The sequence below is a fragment of the Manis javanica genome, chromosome 11 (genome assembly GCF_040802235.1).
Source record: "Manis javanica isolate MJ-LG chromosome 11, MJ_LKY, whole genome shotgun sequence".
In the NCBI taxonomy this organism is placed as follows: Eukaryota; Metazoa; Chordata; class Mammalia; order Pholidota; family Manidae; genus Manis; species Manis javanica.
In genome coordinates, this window is record NC_133166.1 from 71,910,277 (window position 1) to 71,937,166 (window position 26,890).

The following is a 26,890-nucleotide window of genomic DNA, read 5'->3' on the forward strand; positions in this document are numbered from 1 at the left end:
ATTTGATGGCAGGTCTGTGCTCAGGAAAGCAGCAGAGAAATGACTATGGGACACGGGTTACTCTTGCATCTCGAAGTGTTGGTATAGAACAGGATTGGGAAGTTGGAGGCCCCTTCACTTGTGGTTGACTCTTCACATTTGGTTTGCTGGAAGCAGGCAGTCATTCCACAACTAAAAATAAAGGTCTTACAAAACAGATGCTGGGCTGAAGAGCACATTAAGACTACTGCTGCTCAAGCCTAATGAATTATCAGCAGTTTATCAACTGTTTCACATTTGCTTAGAAGGGAATAAAATACATGTGAGGCCATGAATTGGGGAATGTTAAAAAATTGAAGAGGGACAGAGGACCCCCATCATATATACAGTTTTGCCTAATTCAGTAAAAAAAAAAAAAAGAATTTCTATATGGTGGTATTTTTTTCATGTGTGCCTGTAGATGGATGATGCTCCATTTCCTGAGATAAAATGATTTTCTTTCATTTAAGAACTATATATATTATAAAACAATTTGAAAATCTTTTGAAAATCTTTTTAAATGACACTTATAAAATGCTACTATCACTCTGAACAAAATTTACTGTTTGTAATTCTTATGTCTCCTAGTAGTGCCCTGCAACATAATCTATTTTTTTCAGCTTTATTGAGGTGTACTGACAAATGAAATTGTAAGATACTTAAAGTGTACATCATGGTGATTTTATATATACATATATATATACACATATGTATGTATATATATATATATGTTATGAAAGGATTTCTCCTATCTTGCTAATTAACACATTTATCACCTCCTACAGTTATCTTTTTTTTTTTTGGTGAGAATGTGTAAGTTCTCTCTTGGCAAATTTCAGTTCTATAATATTGTTATCAACTATAGTCACCATGTTTCCATTAGATCCTCAGACTTTATTCATTTTAGAGCTGAAAGTTTGTACTCTTTTACTAACCTCTCCCAGTGTCCCCCAACCTACTTTCAGTCTCTGATAACTACTTCCCTACACTCTGTTTCTGTGAGTGTGGCTTTTTTAGGTTCCCATGCAAGTGATACCATGTCCATCTGTGTTGTTGGAAATGGCAGGATTTCCTTTTTATGGCTGAATAATATTCCACTGTGTGCGCACATGCATGTGTGTACACACTTACTGAATCTTCTTTATCCATTCGTCTGTTGACAGACACTTAGGTTGTGTCCATATCTTGGCTATTGTGAACAGTGCTGCAGTGAACATGGGGGTGTAGGTACTTCTTTGAGGTCCTGTTTTATTTCCTTTGGATATATACATGGGAGTGAGATTGCTGGCTCATGGGGTGTAGTTAGTTGTCTTTTTAATTTTTGTGGATCCTCCACCCTGTTTCCCAAAGTGACTGTACCAGTTTGCATTCCCATGGTGCCTGTGTTTGAATGCAGGCAGCCAAACCAATGCACTGTCTTCCTCTGTTCTGCTCTAGATTCTCTGGAGCAAATGTGAGCACATGTGCTTTCATCCCTTCTCATGTGTAAGTATATAAAATAGAACTTTGCAATCATGAGGTTACCTGAGGGCCGTATTGATGGTGAGAGGTATGCACACTGCTCATTTGGCTGTTGATGCTTGCTCATTCAATAGACAGCTTTCCAGAGAGTGCAAATCAAATTAAAGCCAGCCTTAAGCAACATTGTCTCAATCCTCAGAAAAAATGCTAAAATGGGTAATCTCCACATTACAAATTGCCTTGGGACTAACTGCTAATAGACAAAACCTCAAATATTCAAAACATGAATGCTAGGATCTACTGTAGTGATTGTAATAGCGATGAAATACAGTAATGCGGATCAAACCTGAACAGCCTGCCATCCTCTGCTACTAACAACTCACCCAAGGTTTCCACATCTCCTTGCTCATACAGAACACCTAATTGTAAAGAACGTTAAAAGGCGGGGCAGGGGTGGGAGGGAAGCCTGAGGAATGGCTGTTCTATAGACTGTGTTAGAAGGAAATGAACAACCATGATGATTATTTTAAGGTCAGAGTTGTGGTAGAGGTCATTTTTCTTCTCCAGAAATCTGAGAGAAATACTAAATTTTGCTTTTTGATACACTTTAACCTCCTTAGTTTATGCTCTAGAGCCCATTCTTAATTCTCTCAGGCGTACACCTACTTTAATAAGGTGAGTTTATGGAGAAATGTCCTCAGGTGAAATGTAAGACATGCAGAGTAGCATTACTAGTCCTAGAGCTGACTAGGTATGATCATCATGTCGTTGGATGCACTCACCCTCTCCGCTGACTACTCTTTCCCCTGGTCCATCCTGCCCCTCCACCACATCACTATTAAGCTTTGACATGTGGGATATCACTGAGTGTACTCCAGAAATGTGAATGGCAGTAGCAATTGTGTACCTTCATCAGGGTTTAGATCAGTGTTTCCTGTGATGTATGGTGTCAAAGTCAGTAGAAAGATGCTTAAAGAGACCAAGTGCAAGAATGCTACCCATCAGCTTAAACTTTGGTAAGATTGGGAGTTTGGGGAGGAAAGTTGTTTTGTCTCATCAGTAATAATGGTTTACCTGCATTCTGGCAATTATCAGACGACTTTTTGCCAAAATGATTGGTAATGGAATGTGGCAGTTTGCTGTCAGAGACGAGGTAATTTTTCAGGTTTTTCTTGTAAGTTTTTGTTTTCCTTATCATTTTGTTTCTTTTAAGTACAAATGAAAGAATCTGACGGGGAAAACCTGAAGACTAGGCATGTTTATTTAATAAAGTCTGAATAGCTTTATAAACATTGGTAAGACAGACTTTTTTATTATACACTTAAAATATAATCATTGAAAATTTTCTGAATTGCTTATCTCCTTTGGAATGATCTAATCAGCTTGGTAGACATTTTATATGTGTACCTGTGGTCTTTCTATGTTGTTACTGTAAATATTGTGCATGTGACTTTAATAATGGATTGGGTGGTTGGAAGTACTTAGCAAAGGTGACATTTATCAATCTGATTTATTTTGTTTGTATTTGAAAATACCTGCTGTATGTGATACTCTATATTATAAACAAGATTTAAACTTAGATTATATCTTAATTTCTAAATATGATGGAAATATTCTCTTGATTATGTAAGATTTTATTTAAAAAATATTTAAGATGTGCACTTTTTAAAATATAAATTGGCTTGGTTCTGAGTCTATGCAAATTCAGTTAGCATAAACTGTATTATTTAAAGAGTAGTTTTACAGGGAAATCTGAAATACTGTCTTGTTTGCTTTCAAATAGTCTTTCTTAAGTCAATATATTTTTAACCTGTTCATTATTTCTTGGTTAATACCAATGGGGAAAAAAATCCTTCCCATGCTGAAAACATTTATTTAGGATTTTATGAAAAGTAATGAAATAAAAAGTTTTGAATGTCACTAATGTAATACTGAAAAAAACTAATTTTGTTTTTCCCACCCCAGTTTTGAGTGTCACCTTGACTTTATATAATCCCTTCCCCTTTTAACAATCATTTCTTGAGTTTTTTTCTCTTAAAGAGAGTTTACTTCATTAATACTTAAGGTAAATTTTAATGTAGATAACCTAAGTATTAAATGGCTATTTAATGGGCTACACATTTTTAATAAGATATTTTGTCAAATATGTATAGATAATGTACATACTGAGAAAAAAAAAGGAATAAAAAATGTGACTTGGTAAAACAATGAATAGTTTTGATGTTTTTCAGAGTGCAAAGCAAAGGAAGATTGTCCTGTTTTTACTTCAGTGACTATAAACACTAGCTGCTCAGGTTGTTGAAAATGGCTCTGGTCTTTTTCAGCTTGTGGGAAATGAGTTCATCTCATGTTAAGTTAATCTTAAGCATTTCCCGTAAAATTTTTTCAGTTGCAAATTCTCCTAAAATGAACAATATTAAAAGAGGCTAGAGAGCATGAAATTAACTTGGCCACAGATTTTGACTTCCTATGCCTCAGCACCGTTTACTTCTTAAAATATAATTGTAAAACATAAGTCAGTTGCACTCTCTGACTGTAAAACTCAGGAAGTAATTAAGCACTAAGTGAATCATTGATGATCTGTGGCTTATTATAGGGTTTTTCCACAAATAAGGTTACACATGTTTTTTAAAGCTTATGTTAAAGAGGATATTTAACATATAAATAGGATGTTTTTATTACATTACAGAGCTTCCAGAATGAGGATCTAGATAGGACGTATGTATAAAATACATTCTGAACCTTTCAAAGCACCTTTTAGTTTATGTGAAGTTCTTGAGATTGCCCCGTTGTCCTTCGAAGCTTCTAACACCAAGGTGTCTGTTGCAGCCCAGAGCAAGGTTACTGCTACCCAGGACAGCACTAATTTGCGATGTATTTTCTGTGGTAAGCAACATTATGTTTCCATTACTTTTTCAAGCTGTGGTACATACTACTTGCACATTTCCATAACTTTTGTTTCTATAGGCCATAGTGTGGTTTGTGGTATTTGGGATACACAGCAAGCTACTGTTTTATGTTGTGATATTTGTTGTGGTTCACGTAGGTGATATGGCCAGCTTCTGGGTTGGCTTCTTAGTGAGAATTATTTAGAATTAGGATCTTAAAACTAATTCTTGTTATTTCCAACGTGAATGAGAGGGGATTTTTGTTCGTTTGTTTTTGTTTTCAACCATTTTGTTAGAGAGCAACCCTTTAACTTAAAATTTAAAGGAAAAAAATACATTGATTTTAATATGATCTGGGCATGCAAATGTGCCTTCCTCGAAGGGAGCATTTACTTAACTTGAATTTAATGCGTAGGTGTACATGTTGTGAGGCTGCTATAAGCTGTTACTTGCTTTAATAGGTTGATTGCTGATTGACAGCCTCCTATGTTCAGTGGGTTATGTATCTGTGGCTTAGGAGTGAGTTTAAGCTGGTACATTTTTTTTTTCACACTCACTTTCATATACACATGTATATACATACATACATGTATTATTTTCATGGACAAACCAAGAATGTAATTTAGGCCCTCCAAATTATAGTTAATCAGATACATGAATTTTCTTATCCTTACATAAGGGTATAACTGTATATGCACACACACACACACACACACACACACACACACACACACACACATTCTTGTTGGAATTCTTTTTATTCTCATTTGATTTTAAAACTTTGTTTCGAAAACCTAAGTTCTAAGTTCAAAAGTGACTTTTAATTCTTAGAGCTTTTTTTTTTAACTCATATGTACTTTTTTGGATTCCTGTATACCTTGACTGGCCAGATTATTTTATGAGCAATAAAATAAATGAAAATGCTGCTAAAATTTTATATAAACAGTTCAGCTGTGTATATGTACTTTATCCATGTAACTCAGAGATTTTGATGTGATACTTCAGAATTATTGATAGATTGTTTCTTTACCTAGAAAGAGAATTATTTTAAATTTTATGTACTTGCTGGTTTAGGCAAAGAAGCCTATGTTATAAATTCCTAAAAATGAAAATTCTAGTGTATTTCTGAAGTTAGGTTTTACACTTGCTCCGCATGACACAGATACACAGTGAGCCTGTTGTGCAGTTCTTTACAGATCCCCCTTTCCTTCCCAGATTCCATAATTAATTGTTGCAGATTTTAAGTGTTTAATCAGGAACTTTTATTTATTATTTTTCTGCCTCCTCCTGGAGGTTCTTTCAGGCCATCTTTTGAATTAGCCATGAGTTTTATTCATATTTGTGTTATTAGGACTCATTTTACTTCATTTTGAAAAACTACTGGATGTTCTGTACTTTGCTACATAGTATGTTGAGTTCCCCATGCAGAGGGATAGATGCAGTTTACCCAATTGCAGAGAAAAGCGTGATTTGCCCTTAATAAAGGAAAAATTTTTAAGTTGTAAAGTGAGGTATTAAAAAGCGGATTTCCCACATTGTTAAGTTTAAATTTGTATTGTGTATAACAACACCTAGTGGTTTTTTAGTCTTGTGTTTTCAAATAGTCTGTGGCAAGGTGTGAAACTAGATTTGTGACAATTAAACTGGCAGTAAATGAAGCAAGCTTCAGCCAAAACTCAGTGTTGAAGTCAAGATGAAGTGCCAGTCATTCCTGGTCGAGAGATTCTATTCTGATTTCCATTGTTTGTAACTACCATATCAACGGCATGGACACATACATTTTCCTTATTGGAAGCAGTAATTCACATACTTTGCTATATGAATTCTAGCCAAGACAGATTAAGATAAACCACGTCTTTGGCTATGGTAATAAGACAGAGAAAATTTACTCTCAAATACCTACTGTTCTTTAGGACACTGTAGTAGAAACAAAGAAGCTTCTCTTGTTTCTTCTTTTTTTTTTAATTTTATTTATTTCCAGAAGAGAACTGTTAGCCACCACATGCTCACAAGACACTCATTTGCCCACTGGCTAGGAAAGCCTTTTTCTGCGTGTTCTGAGAATACAGATGCTCATTTAGGAATAGGGCATATGTGAGTAATTGTTACATTCCAGAAAATACAGTGGTAGCTGACTGCTGGTGCCTGCTCTTTGTCCTGCTTCATAGTGGGTGTGGTGCCTTTGGTGTAATATACCAACTGTATTTGTACCCAGTAGGTGTTTGACAAAAAAGAGAGGTGCAGCTGTGCCCCTCAAGTTCACAACTGACCAAGAACTCCTAGTGCTTACAGTATATTTACATTATTTTTTAAGTGCACGTGAATTTCAATGTGCTTGATACTTTGACTTGACAATATTGATTTAAAAAAAAAACAGATTAAGTACAGATGTGAGAAACTGCCTGTGGGAAGGCTTCTCCTTTGCTGGCCTCCATTTAAAGAAGTCTGTGGACAAATAGCCCAGAGACAAATCACAACGAACCATGCAGGAAATAATTTTATGAATTATTCTTGGATGAAAATTCTCCCCATTTTAAAAGGATCCTCCTTGTATTTTTTTCATTTCTTCTCAGCTTCATGAATGGCTTATATTAAATTATTTTTATAATTAATGTTATCAGCCAGAAAAATACTGCCTGCATTTTAAAAACCTCCTTTTAAAAGAAGTTTTCTTATAAGCAAAGTTTTTAACTAATAAAACAAACAAGTTTGCCAAGTTTTTAACTAAAAAAACAAAAATCCAGAACGGTTTCTGTATTTTTAAGAAGCTTTTTGATTTTTTTTTTGTTGCTGATAACAGGGGATTAATATATTTTTGTGTTCATTTTATGTGGTTCTCAAAAATAACAAGACTCTTTTAGGAGCTCTAATGAAATCCAGCACTGCAATTGTCATCTAATTTGTCTTTAGAGAACAAGTTAAATGATTAAGCTAAAAACATGTGTAAAGAGATGAGAAAAAAAATGACTAGGTAAGTTCAGATCAAATTATTTGTTTTTCTACACTTGGGATATACCAATATTGTATTACATTCTAATAAACCTTGTCCTTATAGTTGTGAAGTCTACTCCACTAGTATGAAGTAGATACTTTGTGCTGTTAACTCGTAAGATTACAGGAGTTTGCTTTAGTACACAGAAGCATTTATTTATTATACTGTTTGTTATACTAGTGGTCTACAAAACACTTTCTAAATACCTGCTTAGGGGCATTTGCTGGCACACTAGAGTTCACAGTTATGTAAGCATATCACTACTGATATTTCTCTCCAGGAGTGGAAGGTCTACCGTTTCTTTGTTCTCTTGTTTACTGAATTAGATTTCAAGGTCATTCTGTTTTAACCCTAGGCAATGTATGCTAGGCCCAGTATTTATTTCTCTCATTTTATGACACATTTAATTTTTATATCCAATGACATTAAAATGTCCCATATTTAGTGGCATTCTTTGTAAGATGATAAGAATGGGTCTGCATTGTACATGGTGGCTTGGGGATGGACAGTCACTGGGTTCTCATGACAGAACCATGTTGCTTTGAATGCAGGGCTTTTTTTTGGTTGGTTTTTTAACCCTAAATAAGAAGTTATTAAGATAACCTCTGTTATATTAAAAAGTAGGCTAATTATATGTGGATGTTTAGCAAATGTTTGTTTTCACCAATGCTGGAGATGCCAGGCCGTTAAATAAGAATGGCAGCTTAAATCGGGCTTGATAAATGCATTAGCATACTTCAGTCTAGTAATGAGGTTCTCATGCTCTCTCTCTCCTGTTTTTCATTTCCAGTGTTCTATTTAGGTGAGTTTTTGAATTCTGATTTTTCATATAAGTTCTTCTCCACTTCATGAATAAGTACCCCAGAGAGAATGTCTCATTGTCGAGAAAACGTCAAGCTTAGGTGCCTATTCAGATGCTTATTGAATCCTTGTTTTACTCAGGTTCTTCATATATAAATGTTTATTTTTCCTTTGTTGTTGATGTTTTCCATTTGTTTCAAGTATGCCTTCTGGAGATGATGACAGCATTATGTTGCAGTCTTTCATTTGCTTTGTGTTGTAAAGCTTTTATTTTTTATTTTGCTAAACAAAAAGAAGATACATTTGTAAATATGTGACAGTTTTATGTTTTTCTTCTCATGATTTTATCTCCTCTATCCAGCCAAATAAAACATTCATCTCTATTTTCCTCCCTTTTCAGGGCCAACATTGCCCAGACAAAATTCACAACTACCTGCCCAAGTTCAGAATGGCCCATCACAAGAAGAATTGGAAATTCAGAGAAGGTAAACTTATAAGTTATTGTTGACACTTTTTCTTTTTGCTGCAGAAGGGCAGACTCTGAACATCCTAATATTGAAAGTAGTTTATGTCTCTTCAGCCAGTTGAAAGTCAGAACTTTTATTACTATATTATTAAGTTTTGGAATCACCATTAATAAGTGAGCACGTACTTAGGCTGGACACAAGGTGTTATAAAATTTTGTGTCTGCTTTTTTGGTAAAAATCATACTCATGTAAGGTTAAAATATTTTAAATATACAACAACACACAGAAGGAGTCTATACTTCAAGGAGTCTTATTTTTATAATAGTTATAAATTGTTTGTGATCATTATGGCTTTCACATGACTAACTAGAAAGTTGAAATAGTGTTGGCTGTTTGTGTAAGGCATTGATCTTGAAATACTACCATAGGGTTTAGTAATGGAATATAAAATCTGTCTGTTTAGGACTAAACTGCTGGTTGCATGAGATCAATGACATTATCTTCATTATTTCAATGTAGTTTAGAAATATATTTGAAGTGATAATAGAGCCCCATTTAGGGATAGTTCTTTTCCTTATTAACATAGAGTCTCTGAGTTATAAGTTACTTCGTAATAAATGGTTTTATAAGATTCAGGTATATTTGGTAACTAAAATGGAGCTAGGTGTTCCATATTAAACAGATGAAAACTTTTTACAGATTTGATGTTGCTTTTTATCACTAGTAGGTCATCCCTGCTTTGTTCTGGAGAGTTGATGATCATTTTATATATGGATTTTTCCAATTGGAAAGCATGGCAAGCCAGCATTTCTTCTTGTGGCCTTTGTCTTGGATCTCACATTTGAAACATGATTCTTCTTCATGCTGTCTTAATATATGTGTCATGTTCCCTGGACAGTCAGTTGAAGGAATATCTTACTGCTTTGGTATAACTACCTAGCTCTCGAAGAAGGCCCACGAAGATCTCCCAAAATGAGTTTTGAATTTGCCCTAGCCTATATATTCAATTAGGTCACTCCAGAAGTAGCCTCCAGATTTGGTGAAATCTGTCTAGCTCTTTTGAGTGTTGATGTAGCAGATATAAATAAAATTAAATTCCTGTAAAAATAAGGAAAATTTAAAGAATATAATTTCAGTTCCATATTGTGAGTTTCAAACATACCAGAATAATTCCTCAAGTTAGAATTGTTATGATACTGTTGTCACACACCTACACAAACGGAAAAGTAATTAAAGATGATCATAGTATTCACAGGGAGAACAGTGTAGCACAGAGAAGGCACATAATGAATCTGTGGTATCTTGCTGCACTGATGGACAGTGACTGCATTGGCATATGGGTGGGGACTTGATAATATGGGTAAATGTATAACCACATTGTTTTTTCATGTGAAACCTTCATAAGAGTGTATCAATCATACCTTAATAAAAGATTTTTAAAAATGACCATAGTGTTATTTATAGTAACACATTTATAGAAAACTAGGAAGAACCAGGAGAGAGCCTGTACCTCTGGTATAATACACACTGGGAAAGCAGGTAATCCCTGACAGTTTCTAGAGACTTAGGGCATTACAGAGTAGAAACAGACCATCGAAGGGCACTCCTGGCTTAAGGTCACAGATGGATGATCCACAGCCCGGTGGTTGTCATGAACTTACAGCTTACATTTTTAGTGGAAATGAGTATTGAGCGAGTTTTTAGTAATTGTTGTGAGATGCCTCGTGTATACTTTGTCCTGTTGAGGTGCTGGCCCTAGCAGTGCTTAACTGGTCTTGAGGTTTTGTTGCTGTGTGTAAGTAGAACAGGTAGATGGATGTACTATTACTTATAGGAATTAGGAAAGAGGTCTAGACTTAGAACTACTCCCTGTCCTTCCTGTCTTCCAGAAATTTGATAAGTAAGATGATAATTATTTGGTCAGCTAATGATCCCTCTGTCAGGTTTCTGCTTTGTCGTGGGTTTGTGTATAAATGTGATTTTTCTGGAATTCCAGTAGAATCTTGGAGTAGGGAAAGATATGGCTCATATCTGCCATCTTGAATAAAGTCCAGACACTGCTATTGCATCAGTTCCCTGCCTGGTATCCCTAATGACCAGCTGTCCTCACGTCCAGTGTAATTTGGCCTGGCATTTAGTAACCCACATGTGCATCTCTTTCTCTCCCATGACCATCTCCTTTTATGCCACACTTTTCTTCTGCTCTGTGCTTCAGTGTGTGGCACTCACCTCTTCTGACATGCCCTTCTTTCCTTTTTCTGTAGATTATTCTCCTGTTGTTATTTTCTGTAGATTATTCTCCAGGTATATTAATGGTTTTGTTTTCTCAACACCTACAACTTAATCACACACTCAATTATATTTTATTATTTACTGTTTATTTTACATATGAGTCTTACCTCCAGTGAACATTATAGGCTACTTCAGAGTAGAGTATGGATAAAATTTCTAACAAAAAGCCAAAAAGTTTTCTGGTATTGAGCTGATTTATATGTAAATGTTGGGGTATAAGAGGCAGAAAATACATGTGCTTGTAAGGTTTTGGGACAGTTGAGTAAGATGATCTTACTGCTGAGGCTTTTCTGTCTGTGCAATTACTTGGGGGTGGGGAGGCTTTCCGGAGGAGAAGATCTTGAGCCATGCCTTGAAGAGGAAGTGAGGGTGCACACCATGTCGTGGAGCCACATGCTGGAGGGTCAGTCCAGAGTCTTCTAAGGAGTGCTCAGACACCCAGGTTCTTCACCACACCCAGACAGGAGGTGAGAGATCCATCCTCTAGGAGGGTTGGACTGTAAGTTCTCCAGACCAGTGCCGTTCAAGGAAAGTAAAATGTAAATCATGTGTCATTTAAAAATTTTCTAGTGACCACATTTAAAATTTTTAGAAAAAAACAAGTAAAATTAATTTTAGTAATATTTAACTGCATGCATCTAATATTTTAAAAACTTTAGTGAGAATGCTTGTGTGGGTAATACTTGGGTGAGTGGGGGCAGGGCATATCTGGACCTGAGAGGTTTGGTGGAGTTCTCTCTTCTTCTGCAGTGGATGGTGAGAGAAGCAGGATGAGCGCTTTCAAGGAATAAATGGGTTTCTCCCACTTTATTTCTCCCTTTGACTGATTTTGGTTTCAGAGGGACTTTCTCTGGGATTCTCCCCCGAGAGTTACAGCTTGATATCTTGATCTGCATGATGGTTATACTCAAGAATATGCACATGTCCACTAACACTAAGTTTTCTGCATTTTATTGTATGTACCTCAAGAAAAATAAAGGCAACAATTTTTGGCAGTTTTGTGCACTAGTAGACAGTGCTTACCCTAAAGTAGATGCCCAACAAAAATAAAATAAAAATATCATTTCAATAGGCAACTGATACAAAAATTTTAGAGATATTTCACATTCCTTTTTTTCAAACTATATATGAAAAATATGGCATATGTTTCAAAATCTATGTGTTTCTGTACTTAAAGCATATCTCAGTTCAAACTAGGAGGGAGCATTTAAGTGCTCTGTAGCAAATTACAGCTACCATTTTGGACATAACAGTCTAGGCTAGGGTTTAGCACACTACAGCTCCCCAGCTAAGTCAGCTCTGAAACCTGTATTTGCACAGCTGAGATCTAAGAATGGCTTGTATGTTTTTGTGGAGTTGGTGTTTTAAAAAGAAAGAAAAAGGAGTATGTGACAGAGATACTGTCTGGCCCTTTACAGTAGACTTTACTGACCCATGGTCTGCACTGAGACATACCAGGCCTCACATGGAGGATCGGGTGAGGTGCCGTACTGAAAATGAAAAGGAGGATTAGTCAGAGTTAGCCAAGTTGGCCTTTTTCACCTGCTTAGTTCCTAGACCTTGGAAGCCAGGCCTGTACAGGCCAGACGGGAAATTTCAAGAGTCCTCTTTGGGAAAATTGACTTGGAGAAAAGATGAAAATGTTAGCACTCAGGGTCCTGCCAGTGAAGCTCATTCACTGAAGGTTTTCTCATTAGCATTAGTGCCACCAACAGATATGAATGGACAGCCAAGGGTCTTCAAACCTCTGAGGACAGCTTCAGTAACATGATGACAGATGAGAACAAAGATAAAAATTTGAAATTGGAGGAAACAGATGTAATACAGGAAGCAGAAGAAGACAAAGTATACTGTAATAGCTTTAGAGAACTAAGAGAATATAATTAACGAAGCAAAATTTTGTAGTTATTAAAAAAATAAGATTAAGAAAATGTACTTAGAAATCTTTTTTTTAATCATTTATTTTTTTTTAATGGGAGGTTTGAGAAATAAGGTTGAGGAAATTGCCCTGAAAATAGTTGTAAAAGATAGGCACAGTATGTAAGAAAGAAAATAAGATCAGATTAGCATGTCCAACATCCAAATAATAGGAGTTTCAGGTGGCGGGAGGGAACAAAAATGTGAAGAAATGGAATCTGCAAATAAAGAACATAATATTTCCTGGGACTTGGTGACTTGGCCATGTGGGCTAAGGGTCTGCAAACTTCAGAAGAGGGCCAGATAATACATGTTTTAGACTGTGGGCTGCAAGGCCTCTGGCTGTTGTTCAGCTCTCTGCTGGTAACTTGCCATAGACAGTGTGTGAACAAATGGGTGTAGGTGGACAGGAGCCTCTGTAGTTTGCCAGGACCCCTGCTCCAAATTGAAAAGACTCACCAAGTGTCCAACCAGTAAGTAGGAAAAATGTAAAACGCCAACCATGAAGGCATATTTCTGTGGAATTTTAAAATACCAGAAGGGGAGAGAGGTTTTCAAACCTTGGGGGTGGGGGTGGAAGCTTCAGTCCCTGAGAAGTACGTGCTGTCTGAGCTCCCTATCCAGCACAGCTTCCTGGGGTTCTGTCGCTGGCATATTCTGTTAAAGTGGGAGAGTGAACTGAGAATGAAGAAGCTGCAGCAGGAACGAGGAACCATGGAATCTTGTTCTGGAAAGGCAAAGGAAAGGAGACAGGATCTGATACATAGTACCATCTGAGAGCTCCTGATCTGCTGGAGGGTGAAGTAGGGAGAGGTCTGTAAAAAAGGTATCAAATGAAACAAAATAGTAATTTTTAATACCAGAGTGAGAAAGAAACTGTTCTGAATAGTAAATAGGATCAGCCATGAATGATGAGTAAACACTGATGGATCCAAAGTGGTGCTGTGGTTTTACTGGGAGGAGGGAGGAGTAAGGAACCGTTTGGGTGGGTTACAGGGCATAGGGATTAACTTGTGTAATAGGTAGTCAGCAGATAAAATCGAAATCTGAAAAGCTGGGAAGTACTCATTCTAAACAAATTACTGTATTTAGAAACAGGAGACAAATACCAAAATATTGAAAGTAATGCTTCTGGGGCGTAAAATCAAAAGTGGTGAGGGTGGGGAAGAGAGAGCTGTTTAAAGCTTTGTGATACTACTGAACTTTTTAAGTTTTGTATATATTTTATAATTAATTTCTTTATTCTAATGGGAGTGAAATTGATTAAATGAATGTTTAGATGTTAAATTGTATTAGTCCAATACCTTTACTATAGTAACATATAGTATAGTTTAGTTTTCCATTCGTATGTGTATTGTTAATAACAGGTTTTGGTTTCTACTCATATTATTAATTTTGGCTCCTCTGGCTGACTATGATGAAGAAACATATTCCAAGAAACATGAGTCAGTCTTATGTTTAGTCTCAATATGGAACTTAATTTAGTTAATATCTATAAATAATTTTCAAATCAACCCTACTACCTAAAAGATAAATACTATCTAAAATATAAAAGGGGAATTGTAATCCCAGCATGTAAGTGGGGAATTGGAACAATGAAAGTGTACAGCCCTCGGATTAGCCTGCAGAGGCAGAATGGACCCAAAGTTGACCACTTTCTCTTGTAAGTATTGTCCTTTTTCTCAAGAGCTTTGTAGTATTAAAAATTATCGTTTCATTTTATCCCTTTTTCATTTGTTTACTAATAGAGAAATGTGAAATGCCCCACGTTATTCAATCAAAACATATTTTCATAGTTTCATTTTCTGGCAAATGTTAGTTATAAATCAAAATGTTACTTAATGTTATCAACTCACATTTTTCTTAATCTGCCCTGCCTACTTCATTATGCCAACATTTAAATCATTCTTTATTTACCTTACCTAACACCATTCATAATAGGTAAGGTGTATTAAATGCATTTTTAAATTTTGTTAGATATATTTTGTTTGCTTTTAAGAAAAATAAGTCAACATAAGTATGTGTTTGAATATATTTAAAAAGATATTAATCTCACAATGCTTTATGCATCTCTTTACCTTTGGGGAGAAATAGATATTTTGGTGGTAGAAGGAAACATTTTTGATATTTTTTAAATGCTCTTGGTGGCTATAATATTGGTCATTTGCACTATAATCATTTCTGAAAATGTAAATTTTCTCAGAAACTTTAAAATTACTGTAAAACACATATCTTAAAAATTAGTCTGCCAGACCTTTGTCTAGCTTGGATTAATGCTTAGTCTATAGGCACACATCTGATCATCTACATTTGCCCTCTTACAGCACTAAACTATGTTTTCCTCCTTTTATCTTGCATCTACCTACCACTTCAGCATTTTATTAAAAATAATAATAATAATAATAATAATGGAGAAATGTGGGATTCACATATAAATCAAGTATAAAATCAAACGAATAATCATATTTGACCTGATTGTTTATAGTTCATGATGCGTGATCAAAACCGAAAGTTTCTGTATTGACTGCCCTTGCATTGTTCACCATGTAAGAACTTATTCACTATGTAAGAACTTGTTCACCATGTAAGAACTTGCTCGTTATGCTTCAGAAGATTGGAGACTGTTGAGAATTAAGCTTGGGGTTGATTAATGATTGTGTTTTGAGTCCCCTATACAGAATTTTATTGTTGTTAACAACCATATGATCAATAAATATGAGAGATGCCCTCTCAAAAAAAAAAAAATTAGTCTGCCAGACTGTTTCATAGTTCAGAATTAGGGTCCTTGTACCTTGAAAAAGACTCCAGCAGGCTCCAAGGAAATAGTTGTGATCACCTGCATCTCTAGTCTGTGAGTTGGCAGTGATAGTGCTGAGAAAAGCAGTTTACAAAGATACATAGATCTAAAAAGATATACAAATAGCCTGCTTTAGGAAAGGCCAAAACATGATCATCAGATTTACATGCCATCCAATTAAGTTGGGAATTATTTTTGCTAGTAAAGATTTGTAAATCTGAGGTCTTCTTTTTGACACACTACTTGGGGAATATGTTTGGATCTACATCTTTTCAGTGGCAGGCTAACCATTAGCTAGGGACTTTGAGCACTTTCCTTTCTTACCTTCAAATCAAGAAAATACACAGTAGAATCTCCTGTGGCTGCATGAACTGCCTGCTTCAGTCATCTGTCAGTGAGCTGGGGAAATCTCTCTGGCATTGATCTTTTCCTACATCAGAAGATCCTCTTTATCTTTTACAGACTGAAAACCTTAGAATGTCTTGACTTGTGGAACAGTCCTCTTAAATCAGGACACCCTAGTTAAAAATGCCATTCTTCAGTAATTCTCTCAGATTCACTTCCTCATACCCGCCTTCTGCCTGTGACTTAAGCTTGCCTTTTGTGTTAGAAGTATCATATTGTTTAGAGAAGCTGCCATTAATTTGGTAAAAAAAAACCCAAGAACTTGAATAAGAAATGAAATGTAGTCTTAGAATACTGTGTAGTTCCACTGTGGGCTGTATTCACGTTATCATATTAGTAATGTAGACTCTGAACATTGACTTACCAGAAATCAGTCTCCTGTGTGGCTCTGTGTGCTGAGGAGCTTGAGCTGCAGGAGGTTGCTTCTTACCAGAGGCCAGTATGTAATGGCTGAGGACAAAGCATGAGAAAGGGAGATGGCAGTAACTGTCTCTTATGTGTTGGGAACGGGTGGAGTGTTGGAGCAATGCCCCACTGGTTTTATTATATACTTTAAAAACTTTGTTCTTCTATTATTTTGATAAAAATTAAACAAAAGAGGTGGCACAGGCTTATTATAAAGGGGCCTCATAACTTACATCTTTTCATCATAGATTCCTTGGTACAACTACCTAAAGTTACTTTCCCTCACCTCCTGTAGTCAAATGTATTGTAATTAGAATAGTGTGGGTGTATCTTCCGCCTTGGACCCAATAGATTGCATGGCATATTACATATAAAATGGCCTCAGTTTTTGACACATGTGTGTTTTAAGTTTAATATAAGCTCCAGCTGAGTTTATTCATTAGATGTAGATAATTAAAAATAACTGACTTTGTCTAGTTTATTATTACAGATATTATTCTGAATATATTTGCTTTCTTGCCCTCACTCCTGTGGTGATACTGTTCTCTCTCAGGCGCTTTGGCAGCGAGTGGTTTATCAAATAGTATAATGAAATCAACACTATATCCTAAAACTGATCTTATTGTTGAGTAGCCGTATCTTAACCAGCCACTATTCATAATAAGCACTAGCACAGGGTTTCTCCATTTTTCTTGCAGTTGATAGGAATGGTGGTATGTCCAAAGAGGCTTGATATTTTTCTGAAAGAAATGGGATTGATTTATTTGTCAAGGGAGCTTTTCCTTCTGTTTTACAGTCAGTTGAGGACACAAAGGGGAGAGATACCTAGGAAGATATTATTGGCAGAGCAACAGAAGATAGAGACCATGTTCTGTCATTCAGCTCTGCCTCTAGTCAGAACCCAACGAGTTTAGTAGCCAGTCCAGGGAGAGTGTTAAGTGGAAATTTCCAAATGATTATTATTATACTTCACATTTATTATTGGTGTTTTTATGCTCCAGGTACTTTTTAAAGAGTTTTTATGGCATTACCTCATTTACTCTTCCCCCACAACACTGTGAAATGTATTATGTATAAGATGGGGACTTTTTTTTATTTTGGAGAGAGGAAACTTTTATACAAGACTGTGGTTTAGGTTCGGGTGGCTACTTGGAGCCATTTTCTTGCTACATTATGTATATGTTTGGAAGTCAAAAGCAAACTGTTTTACAGGCACAAACAATAGGCCTTCGTAGGTTTTAATATAATCACAAAGTGACCCTGCAGCCAGCATTTGAAGACCTACAGTTAAAGAGATTTCTTGCAGAACCGAATAAATACTGAGACTATCCTTACATTTTTAGATATGAAGATTAAAAGATGTGATGTTTTTTGTGGTTTATCTTTTTTCCTTTTTGGTATCATTAATGTACAGTTACCTGAGCAACATTATGGTTACCAGAGTCCCTGCATTATCAAATCCCCACCACATGCCCCATTACAGTCACTGTCCATCAGCGTAGAAAGATGCTATAGAATCACTGCTTGTCTTCTCTGTGTTATACTGCCTTCCCTGTGCCACACCTCCTACATTATGTGTGCTAATTGTAATGCGCCTTTTTCCTTCTTTTGCCTCTCTTCTTACCAATCCTCCTCAGTCCCTTTCCCTTTGAAAACTGTTAATCCATTCTTGGGTTAAGTGAGTCTGCTGCTGTTGTGTTCCGTCAGTTTTTGCTTTGTTGTTACACTCCACAGATGAGTAAAATCATTTCCTACTTGTCTTTCTCCACCTGGCTTATTTCACTGAGCATAATACCCTCTAGCTCCATCCATGTTGTTGCAAATGGTAGGATTTGCTTTCTTCTTATGGCTGAATAATATTCCATTGTGTATATATACCACCTCTTCTTTATCCATTCATCTACTGATGGACACTTAAGTTGCTTCCATTTCTTGACTATTGTAAATAGTGCTGTGATAAACATAGGGGTACATATGTCTTTTTGAAATTCAGCTCCTGCATTCTTAGGGTAAATTCCTAACAATGTAATTCCTGGGTCAAATGGTATCTTTCTATTTTGAGCTTTTTGAGGAACCTCCATACTGCTTTCCACAATGGTTGAACTAGTTTACATTCCCACCAGCAATGTAGGAGGGTTCCCCTTTTTCCACAACCTCGCCAACATTTGTGGGGTTTTTTTTGGATGTTGGCCATCCTAACTGGTTTGAGGTGATATCTCATTGTGGTTTTAATTTGCATTTCTCTGATGATGATTAGTGATGTGGATCATCTTTTCATGTGCCTGTTGGCCATCTGAATTTCTTCTTTGGAGAACCGTCTGTTCAGATCCTATGCCCATTTTTTAATTGGATTATTTGCTTTTTGTTTGTTGAATGTGTGAGTTCTTTATATATTTTGGATGTCAACCCCTTATCAGGTATGTCACTTATGAATATATTCTCCCATATGAAAGATGTCTTCTTGTTCTATTGATGGTGTCCTTTGCTATACAGAAACTTTTTAGTTTAATATAGTCTCACTTGTTCATTTTTGCTTTTGTTTCCCTTGCCCGGGAAGATATGTTCATGAAGAAGTTGTTCATGTTTATGTCCAAGAGATTTTTGTCTATGTTTTTTTCTAAGAGTTTTATGGTTTCATGACTTACATTCAGGTCTTTGATCCATTTCGAGTTTACTTTTGTGTATGGGGTTAGACAAAATAACCAGTTTCATTCTCTTACATGTAGCTGTCCAGTTTTACCAACACAAGCTCTTGAAGAGGATGTCATTTCCCCTGTGTATCCATGGCTCCTTTATCATGTATTAATTGACCATGTATGCTTGGGTTAATATCTGGACTTTCTATTCTGTTCCACTGATCTGTGGGTCTCTTCTTGTTCCAGTACCAAACTGTGTTGATTACTGTAGCATTGTAACTAGAGCTTCAAGTTCTGAAGCATGATCCCCCCTGCTTTATTCTTCCTTCTCAGGATTGCTATGGCTATTTGGGGTCTTTTGTGATTCCATATGAATTTAAGAACTATTTGTTCCAGTTTGTTGAAGAATGCTGTTGGTAATATGATAGGGATTGCATCAAATCTGTAGATTACTTTAGGCAGAATGGCCATTTTGACAATATTAATTCTTCCTATCCAAGAGCATGGGATAAGTTTCCATTTGTTAGTGTCCTCTTTAATTTCTCTTAAGAGTGTCTTGTAGTTTTCAGGGTATAGGTCTTTCACTTCCTTGGTTAGGTTTATTCCTAGATATTTTATTCATTTTGATGCAATTGTGAATGTAATTGTTTTCCTGATTTCTCTTTCGGCTAGTTGATCGTTAGTGTATAGGAATGCAACAGATTTCTGTGTATTAATTTTGTATCCTGCAAATTTGCTGAATTCAGATATTAGATCTAGTAGTTTTGGAATGGATTATTTAGGGTTTGTTATGTACAATATCATGTCATCTGGAAACAGGGACAGTTTGGCTTCTTCCTTACCAATCTGGATGCCTTCTATTCCTTTGTTTTGTCTGATTGCCATGGCTAGGACCTCCAGTCTTATTCTGAATAAAAGTGGGGAGAGTGGGCATCCTTGCCTTGTTCCCAATCTTAGGGGAAAAGCTTTCAGCTTCTCGCTGTTAAGTATAATGTTGCCTGTGGGTTTATCATATATGGCCTTTATTATGTTGAGGTACTTGCCCTCTCTGCCAATTTTGTTGAGATGTTTTATCATGAATGGATGTTGAATGTTGTCAAATTCTTTTTCAGCATCTATGGAGATGATCATGTGGTTTTTGTCCTTCTTTTTGTTGATGTGGTGGATGATGTTGATGGATTTTCAAATGTGGTACCATCCTTGCATCCCTGAGATGAATCCCACTTCGTAATGGTGTATGATCCTCTTGATGTATTTTTGAATTCGATTTGCTAATATTTTGTGGAGTAATTTTGCATCTGTGTTCATCAGGGATATTGGTCTGTAATTTTCTTTTTTTGTGGTGTCTTTGCCTGGTTTGGGTACTAGAGTGATGCTGGCTTCATAGAATGAGTTTGGGAGTATTCCCTCCTCTTCTATATTTTGGAAATCTTTAAGGAGAATGGGTATTATGTCTTCTATAAATGTCTGAGAAAATTCAGTGGTCAGTCCATCTGGTCCAAGGATTTTGTTCTTGGGTAGTTTTTTTATTTTCTTTATTATTTTATTTTGGTATCATTAATCTACAATTACATGAAGAACATTATGTTTACTAGACTCCCCCCATCACAAGTCCCCCCAACAAACCCATTACAGTCACTGTCCATCAGCACAGTAAGATACTGTAGAATCACTACTTGTCTTCTCTGTGTTGCACAGCCCTCCCTGTGCCCCCTCCCACATTATACATGCTAATCATAATGCCCCCTTTCTCCCCCCCCACTTATCCCTCCCTTGCCACCCATCCTCCCCAGTCCCTTTCCCTTTGGTAACTGTTAGTCCATTCTTGGGTTCTGTGTCTGCTGCTGTTTTGTTCCTTCAGTTTTTCCTTTGTTCTTATACTCCACATATGAGTAAAATAATTTGGTACTTGTCTTTCTCCACCTAGCTTATTTCACTGAGCATAATACCCTCTAGCTCCTCCATGTTGTTGCAAATGGTAGGATTTGTTTTCTTCTTATGGCTGAATAATATTCCCTTGTTTAAATGTACCACATCTTTACCCATTCATCTACTGATAGATACTTAGGTTGCTTCCATTTCTTGGCTATTGTAAATAGTGCTGTGATAAATATAGGGGTGCATATGTCTTTTTCAAACTGGGCTGCTGTAATCTTAGGGTAAATTCCTGGGAGTGGAATTCCTGGGTCAAATAGTATTTCTATTTTGAGCTTTTAGAGGAACCTCCGTACTGCTTTCCACAGTGGTTGAACTAGTTTACATTCCCACCAGCAGTGTAGGAGGGTTCCCCTTTCTCCACAGCCTCGCCAACATTTGTTGTTGTTTGTCTTTTGGATGATGGCGATATCTCATTGTGGTTTTAATTTGCATTTCTCTGATGAGTAGCAGTGTGGAGCATATTTTCATGTGCCTGTTGGTCATCTGAATTTCTTCTTTGGAGAACTGTCTGTTCAGCTCCTCATCCCATTTTTTAATTGGATTATTTGCTTTTTGTTTGTTGAGGTGTGTGAGCTTTTTATACATTTTGGATGTCAATCCTTTATCGGATCTGTCATTTATGAATATACTCTCCCATACTGTAGGATGTCTTTTTGTTCTATTGGTGGTGTACTTTGCTGTACTTTTCAGCTTGATATACTCCCACTTGTTCATTTTTGCTTTTGTTTCCCTTGCCCGGGAAGATATGTATATGAAGAAGTTGCTCATTTTTATGTCCAAGAGATTTTTGCCTGTTTTTTTCTAAGAGTTTTATGACTTACATTCAGGTCTTTGATCCATTTCAAATTTACTTTTGTGTATGGTGTTAGACAATGATCCAGTTTCATTCTCTTACATGTAGCTGTACAGTTTTGCCAACACCAGTGGTTGAAGAGGCTGTCATTTCCCCATTGTATGTCCATGGCTCCTTTATCGTATATTAATTGACCATATATGTTTGGGTTAATATCTGGACTCTCTATCCTGTTCCACTTGTCTGTGGGTCTGTTCTTGTGCCAGTCTTGATTACTGTGGCTTTGTAGTAGACCTTGCAGTTGGGAAGTGAGAACCTCCCCTACACCCCCGACTTTATTCTTCTTTCCCAGGATTGCTTTGGCTATTCGGAGTCTTTGGTGCTTCCATATGAATTTTAAAACTATTTGTTCCATTTCGTTGAGGAATGCTGTTGGTATTTTGATAGGGATTGCATTGAATTTGTAGATTGCTTTAGGCAGGATGGCCATTTTGACAATATTAATTCTTCCTATCCAAGAGCATGGGATGAGTTTCCATTTGTTAATGTCCTCTTTAAGTTCTCTTAAGAGTGTCTTGTAGTTTTCAGGGTATAGGTCTTTCACTTCCTTGGTTAGGTTTATTCCTAGGTATTTTATTCTTTTTGATGCAATTGTGAATGGAATTGTTTTCCTGATTTGTCTTTCTGCTAGTTCATCGTTAGTGTATAGGAATGCAACAGATTTCTGTGTATTAATTTCATATCCTGCAAATTTGCTGAATTCAGATATTAGATGTAGTAATTTTGGAGTGGATTCTTTAGGGTTTTTTATGTACAGTATCATGTCATCTGTAAACAGTGACAGTTTGGCTTCTTCCTTACCAATCTGGATGCCTTCTGTTTCTTTGTTTTGTCTGATTGCCTTGGCTACGACCTCCAGTACTATGTTGAATAACAGTGGGGAGAGTGGGCATCCCTGTCTTCTTCCCGATCTTAGAGGAAAAGCTTTCAGCTTCTCACTGTTAAGTATAATGTTGGCTGTGGATTTGTCATATATGGCCTTTATTATGTTGAGGTACTTGCCCTCTATACCCATTTTGTTGAGAGGTTTTATCTTGAATGGATGTTCAATTTTGTCGAATGCTTTTTCCTCGTCTATGGAGATGATTATTTAAGAGCATGTTGTTAAGCCTCCATGTGTTTGTGAGCCTTTTTGTTTTTATTGTACAATTTATTTCTCGTTTTATACCTTTGTGATCTGAGAAGTTGGTTGGTAGTATTTCCATCTTTTTGAATATACTGAGGCTCTTTTTGTGGCCTAGTTTGTGGTCTATTCTGGAAAATGTGCACTTGAGAAGAATGTGCATCCTGCTGCTTTTGGGTGTAGGGTTCTGTATATGTCTGTTAGGTCCATCTGTTGTAGTGTGTTGTTCAGTGACTTTGTGTCCTTACTTATTTTCTGTCTGGTTGATCTGTCTTTTGGAGTGATTGTTGTGTTGAAGTCTCCTAAAATGAATACACTGCATTCTATTTTCTCCTTTAATTCTGTTAGTATTTTTGTCACATATGTCAGTGCTCCTGTGTTGGGTGCATTGATATTTGTAGTGGTTATATCCTCTTGTTGGACTGACCCCTTTATCTTTATGTAATGTCCTTCTTTGTCTCTTGTGACTTTCTGTTTTGAAGTCTGTTTTGTCTGATACAAGTACTGTAAGACCTGCTTTTTTCTCCCTATTGTTTGCATGAAATACCTTTTTCCATACCTTCATTTTTAGTCTGTGCATGTCTTTGGGTTTGAGGTGAGTCTCTTGTTAGCAGCATATAGATGGGATTTGCTTTTTTATCCATTCTATTCCTCTTTGTCTTTTGATTGGTGCATTCAGTCCATTTACATTTAGGGTGATTATCGATAGATATGTACTTCTTGCCATTGCAGGCTTTGGATTCGTGGTTACCAAAGGTTCAAGAGTAGCTTCTTCACTATCTAACCGTCTACCTTATCTCACTTATTATGCTATTATAAACGCAGTCTGATGATTCTTTATTTCTCTCCCTTCTTTTTCTTCCTCCTCCACTCTTTATATGGTAGGTCTTTTATTCTGTACTCTTTTGTCTTTCCCTTGACTGATTTTGTGGGTAGCTGACTTTATTTTGCATTTAAGTTGGTATTTGGTTGTTTTACTTTCTTTACTGTGGTTTTATTTTCTGTGTTGCCATCTGTTTAGCCTTAGGAGAACTTCCATGTAGAGCAGTCCTTTTAAAATACACTGTAGAGATGGTTTGTGGGAGGTAAATTCCCTCAACTTTTCCTTACCTGGGAGTTGTTTAATCTCTCCTTCAAATTTAAATGATAATCTTGCTGAATACTGTATTCTTGGTTCAAGGCCTTTCTGTTTCATTGCATTGAATGTGTCATGCCATTTTCCTCTGGCCTGTAGGGTTTCTGCTGAGAAGTCTGATGATAGCCTAATGGGTTTTCCTTTGTAGGTGATCTTTTTTCTGTCTCTGGCTGCTTTTATTACTCTGTCCTTGTCTTTGATCTTTGTCATTTTAATTATTACATGTCTCGGTGTTGTCTTCCTTGGGTTCCTTGTGTTGGGAGATCTTTTGGCTTCCATGGTCTGAGAGACTATTTCCTTCCCCAGCTAGAGGAAGTTTTCAAGAATTATTTCTTCAAATACACTTTCCAACCCTTTTTCCCTCTCTTCTTCTGGTACCCCCATAATGTGAATATTGTTCCGTTTGGATTGGTCACACAGTTCTCTTAATATTCTTTCATTCCTTTTATCTCTCTCTGCCTCAGTTTCTCTGTATTCCTGGTCTCTGATTTCTATTCCATTATCAGTCTCTTACACCTCAACCAGTCTGCTCTTAAATCTTTCCATTGATTGTTTCATTTCTGTTATCTCCATCTGGATTTCATCCCTTAAGTCTTGCGAATTTTCTGTAGCTCCATCAGCATGTTTATGACTTGTATTTTGAATTCTTTTTCAGGAAGATTGGTGACTTCGGTCTCACCAGACCCTCTCTCTTGGGTTTGAGGGATTTTGGACTGAACAAGGTTCTTCTGCCTTTTCATGGTGATGGAGGTGACTGCTGGCGAGTGGCATGTGTGTCAGCTGGGAGAACAAAGTCCCTTCTTGCTTGCTGGTCGCCTTGCCCATCTCCGCTGTCTGTGCTGGTCAACTGCACACAGGGAGCAGCCTCTGGGTTGATCCCCTGAGCTGCTGTGGACAGGGCGGCCCTTGGGACTACCTCGGGCACTTGATGGGGGTCACAGGTGATTGGCATGTGCTGTCCTGTCAGAACACCACCCCTTTGTCATTTCTGGACTCTGTGCCAGTCTCTGCTGCCTGTGTCAGGCAGCCATACACAGGAAACAGCCTCTGGGTTGATCCCCTGAGCTGCTGTGGATGGGGCAGCCCTCGGGATGGCCTAGGGCACTGGCAGTAGTTGCACGTGTTCAGCACGTGTTTGCCACCAGAGCCCGTACATGCTTCTCAGTCCCAGCACCAGTTTCCTCTGCCTGTACTGGTCAACTGTGCGCATGGGGCAGCCTCTGGTTTCATCCCCTGAGCTGCTGTGCATGAGGCGGCCCTCGGGATGGCCTAGGGCAGTGGTGGTGGTTGCAGGCAATCAGCAGGTGTTTGCTGTGAGAACAGAGCTCCTACGTGCTTTCTGGAATCTGCATAGGCTTCCTCTGCCTGTGCAGGTCAGCTGCACGCAGGGGGCAGCCTTTGGGTTGATACCCTGAGCTGCTGTGGGTGGGCCAGCCCTTGGGATCGCCTAGGGCACTGGTGGGGATCACAGGCAAGCCACGTGTTCACAGTGCGAATAAAGTCCTTTTGTGCCTTCTGGACTCTGCACTGGTCTCCACTGTGTGTGTTGGTTGACTGGCGGCAGGGGGCATCCTCTGGGTCTGGGCTGGTTAGCCACACACTGGGAGGAGCGTCTGTGTAGTTGCTATGGGTGGGGCTGCTCCCCGGTTGCTCTGCAACAATTGCTGATCAGCTGGTTCGCTTGCAGTACAGTCAGGGGGAATGAATGGCAGGCTGCTTATTGCTGTGAGGGGCTTCAGTGCTGTGTTGCCAGCCAGGGGGCTAGGGTGCCTGAAGTTATGGTTATTTAGCAGTCCTGTGCTTCCACTCCCTCCCCACTCTGATTCTTTTCCTCCTGCTGGTGAGCTTGGGTGAGGGAAGTGCTCAGGTCCCACCGGGTCACAGCTTTGTATCTTACCCTTTTCGTGAGATGGTGAGTTCTTGAAGATGTAAATGTAGCCTGGCTGGTGTACTATATCTTCTGGTCACTCTTTTAGGAATAGTTGTATTTGCTGTATTTTCAAAGTATATATGGTTTTGGGAGGAGATTTCCGCTACCCTACTCACTCCGCCATCTTGAGAATCTCCTGTGTGGTTGATCTTTTAAGTTAAATAAAACAATAATATTGAGAGGTTAGATCTTAGCATAAGGGGTAAATTTGACAAACTGATTTTAAAATTTACCTATGAGAAGCTAAATGTCTAAGAATCATCTAGAAAAAGAATAAAAAAGAAAAGTAGTAAGGATGGATGCACATGCACCCTGCTCAGTATTAAAGTATATATTTCAGATTGGAAAGTGCCAAGACACTGGCGCCATGTGTTACTTGTACAATGAAAATTTGAAATTAAGTTTTTTAGGAAGGAATTTCTATATAGGAATTTTTTCATTAAGAGATTTAAAAAAGAGTTGGTCTTTAAAGTTGTATATTCTCAGTTATTTGGAACATTCATTCATTTGCAGCACTTTATTCATGCACAGTACATTGTGAAATGGGACACTAGTGTAATATGCTGATGCAGTCAGCCAAAAATGATCCCAGTAAGAACTTACTTTCATCTCTGAGAAACTGTAGGTCTCTGTCTAAAGTAGCCTTTGCTCACGCGGTGGGAGAGATGTTGCTTGTGTGTTCTATGTTGCTTTGTGTTTGAATCAGAACTATGGTTCCATGGGTTCCCTGTAAAAGAAACAGGGTTTTTTTGTTTGTTTGTTTAATTTTGGTATCATTAATATACAATCACATGAGCAGCATTGTGGTTACTAGATTCCCCCTATTATCAAG

At 37.3% G+C, this 26,890-nt stretch overlaps 1 protein-coding gene across 11 annotated transcripts in view; it reads left to right on the forward strand.

The window, feature by feature from the left end:
- Nucleotides 1-26,890, forward strand: part of ENAH (ENAH actin regulator) — a 180,387-nt gene that overhangs the window by 130,202 nt on the left and 23,295 nt on the right. For 6 of the 11 annotated variants that reach the window (XM_073216650.1, XM_073216652.1, XM_073216654.1 and 3 more), the window contains exon 5: nt 8,561-8,645. In XM_073216650.1, the coding sequence (XP_073072751.1) occupies nt 8,561-8,645 (85 nt within the window). Of the gene's footprint in view, nt 1-4,308; nt 4,366-8,560; nt 8,646-26,890 lie in introns of all 11 variants that reach the window. The other 5 variants (XM_073216651.1, XM_073216649.1, XM_037008871.2 and 2 more) reach the window with 1 other exon arrangement.